Source organism: Mesitornis unicolor, unplaced genomic scaffold (genome assembly GCF_000695765.1).
Source record: "Mesitornis unicolor isolate BGI_N332 unplaced genomic scaffold, ASM69576v1 scaffold50430, whole genome shotgun sequence".
In the NCBI taxonomy this organism is placed as follows: domain Eukaryota; kingdom Metazoa; phylum Chordata; class Aves; order Mesitornithiformes; family Mesitornithidae; genus Mesitornis; species Mesitornis unicolor.
This window is the reverse complement of record NW_010159916.1, coordinates 50,300-62,835: the sequence shown is the minus strand read 5'-3', so window position 1 is coordinate 62,835 and position 12,536 is coordinate 50,300. Positions and strand designations below refer to the sequence as shown.

General features: G+C 37.6%; 1 protein-coding gene across 1 annotated transcript in view; it reads left to right on the top strand.

The window, feature by feature from the left end:
• LOC104543520 (1-phosphatidylinositol 4,5-bisphosphate phosphodiesterase beta-1-like) overlaps nt 1-10,020 on the top strand; it is a gene marked incomplete at both ends in the record, with an annotated part of 12,682 nt that extends 2,662 nt beyond the window's left edge. Inside the window, 5 exons of the mRNA XM_010188156.1 lie at nt 88-307; nt 3,888-4,068; nt 6,229-6,305; nt 8,815-8,872; nt 9,934-10,020. Of these exons, the coding sequence (XP_010186458.1) occupies nt 88-307; nt 3,888-4,068; nt 6,229-6,305; nt 8,815-8,872; nt 9,934-10,020 (623 nt within the window). The remainder of the gene's footprint in view (nt 1-87; nt 308-3,887; nt 4,069-6,228; nt 6,306-8,814; nt 8,873-9,933) is intronic.
• Between the last annotated feature and the right edge of the window lie 2,516 nt (nt 10,021-12,536).

Sequence of the window (12,536 nt, the reverse complement as noted above, 5' to 3'; positions counted from 1 at the left end):
ATTCCTGCTAATGGCAATATCTGGGTCCTCTGATTGAAATCATACATTATTACAAAATTGAAGAGGCTTTTCTTGTTATCACTGTAGAAGTGGAAGCACAGACTATTGAGGAGCTAAAACAACAGAAGTCTTTTGTTAAGCTTCAGAAGAAGCACTACAAGGAAATGAAGGACCTTGTAAAGAGGCACCACAAGAAAACCACTGACCTTATCAAAGAGCACACTGCGAAGTATAATGAAATCCAAAATGACTACCTGCGACGAAGAGCAGTTTTAGAAAAAACGGCAAAAAGAGACAGTAAGAAAAGGTATGTTGAATGTAGCTTTCCTGTTCTTGGTATTGGACATCTTTACTCAAGTCTTCTTTTATAGTAGACAGTTAATATAGAAGTGGCATTAGAAGACAGAAAAAAAAAATCGAAAGCAGCAAGATTCCTGGGTTAAAGGAAGTCAGGGCCTTTGACATGGAAACCATCAGGAAAAAGCCCTCTCCATGATGTGCTGATTCTTTGCTAAAAGCCAGATAAGCTGTTCACCATGTTATACCTTTTTCCCTGTAAATGAGGGCATGCAATATTGATCCTGGGACTACTTCTAGTCTGTTAGTATGGGTAGGTGACTCAGCTGCACTGGAAACAGCAGCCAGTAGTGGCTACCAGTTTAGGTAGTAAGCTTAATCACAGACTATTAGATGAAGGCATCCCCTACATACTGGGACAGCTCAGGAACCAGACTACAGTGTGAAAGAACTCAGACTTCTCTGGATATCTCAAGAACTCAAACCTCTCTGAGCTACTGAGGTCAACTGCAGTATGTTTTATCAGAGCACCCCATCTTCTCCCATGCTGACCTCCTTTAGGAGAAGGAGTATCGGCTCCATGGAAACTTCTACTCCACTATTAATAATACAGCTTTATAACGTAGCTTCTTTTTCAACCAAGAAGTTTTTGCAGCCAGCTCACATGGTCATCATGCCCATATTGGTTTACTCTAGGCCACCACAGTGTGCTGTCTGGTGGTAAAAGAGACCCAAGTGTCAAAACAGGAACAAAACTTAGTCCTCTTTTATGCTATTTATGGGTAAAACAGATATTCTGAATTTGGAGATGAAGAGCATTGGCTCCAAGTTGGAGCCCTGGAAAAAAATCCATGCTAGAGTAGAAGGTATCAGATGTATAATTAGGTGAAAGGAACACCTGAAAGTTATTAACATCTGACTACTATTTACATTACGATTGATCCAGATCTCTTAATGATTTCTTGGCATGCACACCCCTTCTGTGCTGTGTCTTCTAAATCTTGCATTGCCTTATATCTTTGTGTGTGCTGATATAACTTTTATATTATTTATTTAGTTAATAATAAAAAAGGAGAGCTGTATTTATCATTATCAGTTTGAAATGCAAAGGCTGTTATGACTCATTAATCTTTCCACAATTGTTGTCTCGTTCATATGGTAAGGAACTTTATGTTTGTAAAGATCAGTTCTTATCTCCTGGCAAAACATATACACACATAGGTACAATCAGTGTCTGGTACTATTACAACTGAATGATAATCAGGTAGAGGTACCCTCCTATATTTTTATTTGTCCCATTAGTGCAGCATTCTGATTTTAACATAATTTTTTTTTTTTTAGTAATTAGATATTTTTTTTTTAGTAATTAGATTACTTAAAGGACAAAAGTCCTTTGACTTTTACATTTAACTGATTTAGCTGCAGTTCTTAAATATGAAGACACTGAATGAACATTAAAAATAATTACTATATAGTTTTTGGTAGAAGGTCATCAGAGAAAAAGGCTCCAAGCATTCTCTGGCTGCCAACCTTGTTGATAGTACCTCTCATTGTAAGTGACTGAGATTCAGGCCATAACTTGTCCCTATGAAGGAACTTATTCATTTATGCCTGCCTGATGACAAAATGTCATTTGGCTTAATAAGAGCTTAACACTCATAATCTATCTATGTTCAGCTGGCCTTAACTGCTGCCAGTTTTCAGGCTTCCGGTTTCTATACTTGAGTTTAACAAACTCCCTTAATGACTGGTTGTCAACTGCACGCACAGTGTTATTTTATCCACTGTATTTTCCATCATCAGTGTGTGCAACAGATAGTGGCGAATAAAACAATATCATGTTTCCTTAGTATATTCTATTCAAATTTAAGCAGAAAAACAAACCGAATAAATAAAATTACTTATTTATCTTTGGGTTAAAAGGATTTTGTTTTCTTATTTCGTTATGATCTGACCATAAATCATTCATGATATCAGGCAATAAAACCCTGCAGTCTATTACATGGAGCTGTCACGGTGATTCCAGAGATGTGAAGTTTTATGTGGAGATACAGAGAAATCTGAAGGTTAAAAAAACTGAGGTTGAATTTTAAAAAGGCAGGGATATATTTTTAGGGATTTTCAAACTTGCAAGTACATACCATCTCAAACAGAAGACTTCTAATAGAATACTGCATCCCAAGGAAAAAGGTTATTATCATTTTAAATTATTACTAAAGCTATTTGCCTGTAACTGCAAAGTATAAATCACTACTTTTTCAGGAGCTGCTGTATCAGATTGCCATACAAATGTGTTGTCTCTGGTCAGAAGCAGTCCATGTTTCATGCCCTTGTCTAAAATGAGGCCAAGATTCAGTAAAGCCATTGTCTATAGCAAGTTTGAAATATTTATTTTTACACATGCAGCAGTGTTTTGCTGGTGTTGTTCTGAAGTTTCTTTGATGATCATATCCCTTAAAACTCAGTCTTAGTATTTTAGCCAGCATTTAGAAATAGGCCTCATTTCTTTTTCCCAAAAATACAAAAGAAATGTCAGCTTAAAATGTATAGTGTAATGGCATATTATGCTAACTTTAACATTCATTAATGCTGTCTTCTGGCTCTGTATTTAAATTATCCCCATCTATCACACTGACACCACTTAACCTTTTAGCAGAACATTCAAATGCAGTAAAAATATAAGAAATAGAAAGAGGCTACCTTGTTTCATGTCCTCACACTGATGAAAGCAGCTTCGCAGTATTTCAGTTGAAGTTACTCTAATTGACAGCAGCTGCAAACTTGAAACTGGGAGAGAAAAGAGAGGCAGCCAGTGTAGCAAGTTCTCTGTGCTGTAATCTCTGCAGATTTCTGAGTAGCAAACTCATTTTTCTCACACTGTCAGCCCTTTCTGTTCAAGGTTTTGCTCTTTCATCCATTTCGTTCACTGTTCCTGAGGTTTCCCAGGCAACTGATTTAACACCTGAGTACAGCAGTAAACACAACAGCAGAGCAGGGACACACCATGATTTCCTTTTGCTTTGGTACAGGTTAATGCTGGCCTGAGAATGATACTGCTTTTGCTCCTTATTTTTCCCTTTCCTTGAGCAGTTTAATATTGTCTTGTCATGTCATGTCTCCTCTCACATCTATCCTTCCTTTTGAATTAAGAAAGAAAAAAATCCCACAACAACTTTTCTTTAGTATTGCTTTTTAGCTTCTTCATTATATTTTTCCTTTGGTCTTATGTGCCGTGTTTCTGAGGTTTACTCCTCACCTGGGGTGTTAACTTTCCCCCTAAAGTGAGCAGTCCATAGAGCACTTTCCTCTGTTTGTGCTATGCATGGCATTTCCTGAAGGGGGGAGAAAATACCAAATAAAGGGATGTTCCTAACATTTAAGCATTTTACTGTTAACACTATTTTTTTCCTAAAACATTAAATGATTGGACTTACTAGAGCTAAAGTAATCTTATGTACCTATAAGTGGTGCTGAGAAACGTCTTAATGAGCTGCATACAACCAGCTGCCTTAAAAACAGTGTTTAAATATGGAGCAGAGGGTATGTGCCCAGTGACTTAGACCTTAGAGTGTGTGCATGTGTCTTTGCAGATCTGAAGCTGGCAGCCCAGACCACAGTTCTTCAACTATCGAACAGGAGTTAGCTGCGCTCGACTCTGAAATGACCCAGAAGCTAGTCGAGCTGAAGGAGAAGCAACAACAGCAGCTGCTAAATCTCCGTCAGGAACAGTATTACAGTGAAAAGTACCAGAAACGAGAGCACATTAAGCTGGTACGTTTGTTATGTCGTCTGCTTTTCTTTAGCGATCTCAGGGTAAGTAATTAAAGCAGCATGACATTATAATGAAATGAGGCTTCCTCTTACTCTGAGTCCATTTCAGAGCTTGATTTCCCTGTGGTCTGCTGCAAATTCGAGGGGTTGTTGTGACTTTGTCACTAGCACTTGTAACAACTCAAAAGGCTTTAGAGGGAAGGCAGAAAGGCAACAGGATTATTACTACTGCTAACACAGAGTCCTTACCTCTAGTTACATAAGTCAATTTACTGCAGCTTTTGGATGATGTTCCCATTTTGTTCTGCTGCTTTTTCAGACGTACAACACTCAAGGAGCAGGATTAGCTAAAAAATAAACACCATGAAAATAAATAAATGAAAATAGATTCAAACATTCCCCAGGGCACAGAGTTGTGCCAAATAGTGTTCCTGTTGCAGATGAATGCTTTAAGGGGGGGGTGCAGGACATAATCTGTATATAGTGACGAAATATTTTGAGTCCATCAGTCCAAGCCAGCTTGTGTTTTTACAGCTGGATTTTGCCTGACAACTACAGCAGGATCATTGATGAGCTGAAATAGAGGAGCTTGGACAGATGGCAGCTGATGCTGATGGATATGCTCAGGCAGAAAACATTTTTAAAGGGTGTTACGGGAGTGCAAACTTTCTCAACTGCAGACAATCCTCTCTCACAATTTTTTTCTATTAGATGATGTTTTGCCTCATTACTGTTGGATGAAGTCATTTGTCCACTCTGCCCTGCCATCCTAAAAGAGCAGGTCAGAGGAGTGATATGCGTGGATATTGCTCAGCAAGGCTTCTTCACAAATTCATTACCATGGATCATAGCATGGAGCTGTGGTTCCCAAACAGTGCCCTGTTTATTACCAGTTGTATGTGAACCACTTAGTGTTACCAAACAGGAGCTGCTCCAGTGTGGGTGCATGGACACGGTTATCTGTGCTGCAGGGAGAGAGCCCACATTCAAGTAACAGTTGTTGGCTGCATCTCAGGACTTCTAATTTTTATGAAAACAAACCATTTTGTACCCACATAGTTGAGCTTATATTGTAAGCTAACTAATTTCTCATTTCAAAACAGGAAGTGGTATTTCTCAAAGCAAAGTTACATTTTCAGCATTGTCTAGTTAGGTAGTGTCAGGATAAATTTATATTTTAGCACAGGACCTTCAGACAGTTTTCCCTCTGAGCTGTCCAGGAGTTAGTATTCCAATTAAAATTTGCTTTGCAGCCAAGATATTCTTTCTGATGTCTGTCTTTTAGAGGACAGGCTATTGTCGGTATCTTTCTTCTTTTATCTAAGGATTCAAAAGCTGAATCAGAAATAGGTAGGTATTATTATACGTTCTCTAGTTCATCATCCTGAGGATTATTTTACAGAATCAGGCTTAAACTAGAGGGGGTGATCAAACCAAATTGGTCCCATTTCCCACTTTAATTCACCATTCATTAAAGTTGCACACAAGCCCTGTCCATGTGTCCTCTCCTGTCAGCATCACCACCACAAGCGTGCTTTTTGTTAGCAGTTTCAAGCCGAATGAGATCAGACCTAGCGGTGCACAGCAGTTTTCATACCGACTCAGGTTTTTCAAATCCATCATTCTGTGATCAAAATGTGGGCTATGCTTATCTATAATTAGCTTTCTTAGGTATCATGCATGAATTTTCAATATCCACCTGTCCACCCTGAAATCCAGCTCTTCCATTAGTAATGCTCAACGCAAAAGGAATGTTATCAACACTTGCAGAAAACTCTGAATATTCAGTGACAGAGGAATTCAGTTTGTAATCTATATTGTGTAAATTCAGTTTGTGAGCATTTATGAGTTATCATAGGCATTTTAATTCCTAGAAAAGGTAGAATCTGCAAAATATATTTTGGTTTTACATTTAATATTCTGAAACTATCACCTTGATATACAGAGAAGCAGTAGCTTCTGTGTAAGTTAGACATATAGAAGTCTGCCAGTTAAGAATATATTTATGCTGATAAGAATGTTTACTGGATTTTGATAATTGGTAAATAATCAGGGAATGGTGTAACACTTTTGTGTCTGCCTCAGACTTTTGAGGAAACTTAGATGCATGCATGATGTTTAGCTGAAAATACACATTTTTGTTTCTTGGAATTTTTTTAGCTTATTCAGAAGTTGACAGATGTAGCAGAGGAGTGTCAGAACAGCCAGCTAAAGAAACTGAAAGAAACATGTGAAAAGTAAGGTGCTATTCCCCTTATAATTCATTACTACTCTGTGTCATTTTTGTTTAGATAGATTTTGAACTTCACTTTATTTCTTATGCTTTAGAGAAAAGAAAGAATTGAAGAAAAAAATGGACAAGAAGAGGCAGGAGAAGATCACAGAAGCAAAGTCCAAGGACAAAAATCAAATGGAAGAGTAAGTATATCCCTAGATCCATATCCTGGTATGTTATGAGGATATACAAGGTTTTTCACAATCAGAAAATCAAAGAAAGATCTTAACTCTAAATACAGGGCAGCTTTTAGTCAGACTGTAATACCTTACCAGAGCAGTGGAGTCCTCCTCACTTCCGCTGATACTGATTTAAGTTCCTGGGACTAATCTAATCTCTTGTTCTGCAAGCATGGAGAGTCTAGGTGAGCTGCAAAGGTGCTGATGTGTGGCGTGCCTATGAGTAGCATGACAAGTGATTCACCAAGATGCTGTTAATCCAGACACTGTTCCTTGGAGTGTAAATAGACCTAGTGGCTTCAGTTCCTGCAGGGTTTGCTTCCACCTTAACTTAGGTTTTTAGTTGTGAATTATCTTTTCTTCTTAACTCTGTTAAAGCTGATCTCCAGAAGAAATAGCAGCAACAGACTGGAAGGTTTGCTCTACTTTTGTGATAAATTCCCCTCAGATGCTGTGCTACTGATTCTCCTCCAGTGACAGTGTTATGCAGCATGCAGTTACTTTGGGTGGAAGGTATAGGAGAGCTGAGCACTGAGTGTCCAGTTTCTATGAACAGGGACAGGAATATTAATTTCATTTGTGTACCACCAGACAATACAAACTAGTTGTGCAAGTTGATTATGTTCTTCCCAAGGGCACGGTATCTAGGTTTGTTTGTCCTCCTTCATTTGTTTTGGCAAGCAGCTCAAAAAGAAAATGGAGCATTTTAATCTTGCACTGTTTGCTGGGATATTCTTATTACCAGTCTTTATTTTAGTAACATCTAAGGACAACTAAAAATACAGGAGGAACAAAAAAAAAATTTAAAAAAATCCAGAAAGTCTGAGTTTTATCATGTAACAGAAACACAACTATGTTGGTTTTTCTGCAGATTAAAAGGTTTATATAGATTTTGGAGATTCTCAACATAGAATCTATGTATTTGGTAACTCTGGAAGAAGGTCACATGCAAAATTAATTGCATCAACTAATTTAAGAGTCTGTATTATAGAATTTTAATTGACATCTTAGTAAAAAGATTACAAAATGAGAATAATTTATTATTAAAAAAGGGAAAAATACTTAATATGGTTAGAGCTGGTCAGAGGACATGGAAATCATATTAAAAAAAAGTAGTCATTATGAAAATGTTATAGCAGTAAAAATCAATTGCACTAGAAAATGATTTGCTGAGAGGTAAACGAGATGCTAGTGAGAAAGGCTCAGAAACAGACCACTAGAAATTAGGTTTTGTTTTCCTTTTATTTTTTTTCCTCATTTTCCCCATGGGCTTTCCTTTGCCAGGCTTTTCAAAGAGCCCTTGGGAAAGGTGAGAATGGAACTACATGGCAAACTCAGCTTTCCTCTGTCAAGTGACACAGTTTGTCCTTGTTCTCACAGTAGGACAGACAGTAGCGAGACCTTCTGGTGAATCCCATTCGATTCATGCAGGCTAAATTATTTATTTAAAGCTTTTACACAATTTTGGGAAAGAATAATACACAGAGGTAACACATTGCATTAATTGTTCTTGCTTATTTTTTCTACTTCCTACATGCACCCAGGGCTTGTGTAACTACTTAAAACCATAAGATTGTAGTGCCAACTGAACAGCAATTCACTGTTCTTAACTTAGGCAATTAGGTTTTAGAGTACTGTCCTGAATCTAGTCAGCTCAAGTATCCACAAATTGTTATTTTATGCACATTTATCCCTTTGGGATATCTCAACTTCAGCCTTTGACCAATGATTACCTGATAACTCTCTCACGGAGTCACTTAAATGTCAAGTATTTCTGAGTATTTCCTCCAAGTTCAGCTTTATGTGGTTTACATAGCAAAGGTGGGAACTGAAACTGAGTCTGCTCTCCTCTTTGTAGGAGCTTTACCATTGTCTCCAAGATGTCACCAACAGTATCTGCTCGCTGACAGAGACTATTTCTCTAGTATATAATGTGCCACAATGTGGCAGTGTGTGTCTACTGATGATCATGTGCTCTCCTAAGCTGACATTTGGGCCCTGAGGAACACCATCACTTCAAAAATGTGGCAGTACCCTGTGAAAAAAAGTCTGTTGTGAAGGAGCAGGGGGTTTGTTTTGTAGGTCATGGGGAAGCCTGTGCCCTTCATTCAATAAAGATGCAGCCTGCAATGAAAGGCACATCTAGGAAGTAGATAAAAGTTAAATAGGCAGATCCATACATGAAAAAAAGCCTTATTTTGTAAGGAGTTGTGGTGGCTTAAATTATATTGGTGTGATCTTATCTTCTCATTGTTATTATCTTACAATAACTTGCTGATTCCTTCTCTGCAGAGAGAAGACTGAAATGATTCGATCATATATCCAGGAGGTGGTGCAGTACATAAAAAGGGTATGTCAGATCATATGTTTATTTTTCATTTTAGGGGATAAAATGTCATCTTTCATATTTTATGTCATATTAAACTGCAGATTCTAAGATTTGGTATAAGGATTCTGCAAGTGATGATTTTTAACAGATGCAGTGTAGACGTCTATTCACATCCCAGTTAAAGGAAAACTGGAATTTCAGACAGATCTTGATTAGCTGGTAGTCAGTGTTTGGGAGATGGTGCTAAGAGAGGCAGATTTTGATACAGTATTGATTTCATCTTTAAATATCCTGTGTTTATTCATGGAAAATGAAACATTTTAATTTTCTGGCTGTCTCATGGATGCAGATTGCATAAGGAACTCTGAAAGTCAATAAACATTTAATTGCGGAGTATATTTTAACCTTAATTACATTTCTACAGTTACTGAAATGCAAAAAAAAGAGCTCTGTAAATACAAGTGAAAGAATTTCATTATAGCCATTGGCTTTTCTGAAGCAACGGTGGCTTACACTTGGCTGAAAGTAAGCACCTCAGTGTTTTGATGTGTGAAATCCCTTTGAAACATATGCTGCTATTGAATTTTCTCTTAATTTCAGTGCAGAGAGATCAGTTCAAGAGTGGGCCCATTTTTGCTCACAGAGGCCTTGATTCAGGAAGCAACCTAAAGAATTAGCAAATTAAGTATGCTTAATTATTGTTGAAGTCAGACACATGTCTGAGTGCTTTATTAAATGGGGCCCAAAATTTATCAGTCTGTTCATTTAGGACTCTAGGATGCAAATCCTCTTCTGGGAACAGGGTCCGTCGTGCACAGCTCATACAATAGAAGCTAAAGCAAAATAATAGGACTTTAAAAAATGCTTTATGCTTTTAATAGCATTGGAAGTTTACAGTAAGTCCTTCAGACATTTGCGATTCTAAATGCCATGTGTGAAATCTGAGATACATTGTCCAAACACAACTGTTAGAGCAGTTGTGCCCAGGGATGCCTGTGACAAGGAAATGTTTGTTGAGGTAAAGATGGGAAAGTGAGGATGCACAATCTCTGAAAAAAGATTTTCTGCTAACTTTCTTACAGCTAGAAGATGCTCAGAGTAAAAGACAGGAGAAACTTGTAGAAAAACACAAGGAGATTCGTCAGCAAATACTGGATGAAAAGCCTAAGGTAAAGAGTTTTTGAACAATGTAATACTGCTAAAAATGCCGTTCAGGAAATGAAGTGTTCTTACAGCAGGTAGGCTGATGTTTAAACATGAGAAAGTCCATTCATAGCATCATAGCCATTGTCTCTAAAAATCAGGATGAAAAAAAGTCAAGTAGTAGCCTAGTGTGGAGCACCACTTCCAGTCCAGGTGTCATATAATGGGGTTTATTTTTTAGTACTCATTATTAAAAAGCCTTCAGTGCAAATAATGCTTCTGACCAGCAGAGTGTGCCCTTCACTCTGTTGCGCTTTAGCAGTACAAAAGCAAAACACAGTTTACATTGAAAAGAAAAAGAGATATCTTTTTAGCATGCTTGCCGCAGATATTTGTGATAATTGGTGAGGATATATTTTCCTGTAAAACAATGAGTGTTTTCATAATATTAGTGCTTAATGTTCTATATTGCTTGCTGGATTTCCTCTATTTGATGTTGTACACTGCATCTACACATAACGTTCTGAAATAGGTTTTTCTATCCTAAAGACTGCAGGCTGAAGCTGGTGGTAGTTTTGCCATTGACATCAGTAGAGGAGGTTCAGAATCCTCCACTTGTACCCAATTGTCCTGTAGGAAGACCTAGGTAACTATATAATCAGATTCTGTGCGGAGGGAGAGAGTTCACATCCAAGTATGATTCTTCACAGCCCATTGTGTCATGTCTGCTTTCATTTTTTCTGCACTTGCACAAATGTGTGTTCTAGGCTTCACTTTTCGTTTCTTATCTGTGTCCACAGTCCTAATGTCTCTGTATTGTATTACAAGCTTGTGTTACAGCTTGAATTCTAGCATTGAGTGTCAATCAGTGTGTTGTCATGTCATTCTGTGGAATATCTGGAGAATAAATTAGGCTAAGGTCTGAATAGTTAGAAGTTTACAATAGTTTGGAGAGATAAAATGCTTGCATTTCTGATTTTCTGCTCTTTTAAAAATCGTGTTTATAAATAAGCTGGAACTTTTCAATGTTGTCGTCATCTGGATGTAAAGACTATACATAATATTATGGTTTGTATTTGATGCTGTACGAACATGAACTTCTCAGGCACAGGAACTAAAACAATCTGGAATTTAAATACCAAAAGTATTTAAAAGAATAATCTGTTAGTACTTCCTAACACAAGCTTTTCACAAATGCTTGGGTAGTTTATGACTTCTCTGCATCTGCGTCCTTTCTTGTTTTTTTCTTTTTCCTTGATTTTTTCAAATTTATTGAATCACTGAGAAGTAGCATATAAGCACTGAAAATTTGTTGCTAAGGACTTGGATTGCATTTTGAAAGATTGTGCTGGACCAGTAGCATTAAGACTCTTTCATCAACTGTCTATGTGCCAAGCGTTAGGTCATGGCACAGAGCAGCTCCAGATCTCTTGTCTTCTCCTGCATCTGGCCATCAGTTAAAGCACTGCAGTAATCAGTCTTCCTCAGTCAGTGCTCTCCATTTCTCCTGAGAAAACCCTCTGCAGTAATGTGCTTCACAGGGCCTGGCTGCAGGGTTTTTTTATTCCTTTCCCACATACTGAAATGGGCAGACTTTGCTGGATTTATGATGGTATGTGCCTCTTGCTGGCGTGAGAGGATTTAGGCAAAACATAATCACTCATTTTATTAAGTGTCTTTTTATGTTTTGCTTCATGTTCATATTTCATATCCATATTTGCTTCCTTAGTGACAGGGCATATGATATGAAATAGATCAAATGATTTCCCAGCTGAGAAGAACCAACATATTTTATGCAAACAGCAGCCTTTCTGGGGGCAGCTTCTTTAGCAGACTAGTCTCTCGTGCTTCAGTATTCAAACGCCCACTAAAATTTATTCTAGCTGTGTTAAAAGCGTTTTCTGGCAGTATCAACTCAACTTCTAAACAAAGAGTTCAATATATTAAGAAGGAAATAATTTTTAGTGTTTTTACCAGTAATTTCACTGAGCACAGATTTGCCTTCATCAGTCACTGTCATTTGGTTATTTATTAGTGACTCACAGTTGTGTTATGACTTTCTGCACAGAGCTCTGTCATAGCCAGGAAGAATATCGTTTCTCAGAGTGTTGCCAACAGACTGCCACACCAGTGAGATTTTTTTTTTTAAACCATGAGCTTGCAGCTTGCTTTGTTGTGTAGAGGACATCAGAGGAAAATTTCCTGTAGAGTGCTGACATTTTAGACAACAGCTTTTAGAAACTGCACAAACTGGATGCAAATTAGTTCCCTATACTGAAGGCAGAGGGCTTGTTTTTTGTTTAAAATATGATGTGTTTAGATTAAAGTACTTAACTCAGAACTGATTTACACCCTTAAACTCTGCCTCTCCCTCATATATATAATTTCTTTTTAATGTTTGAATGTGAGACTGTTTTGCAGCTTTCATTTGCAAGGCTATTGTGTAACAACAAGCTTTTTTCCTCATATAAGAGTTGGAGACTTTACTTCCTGAGCTGTTAGGCAAAGGACTGGAAGTTAGTTAGTTCTTCTGCTTCTTGTG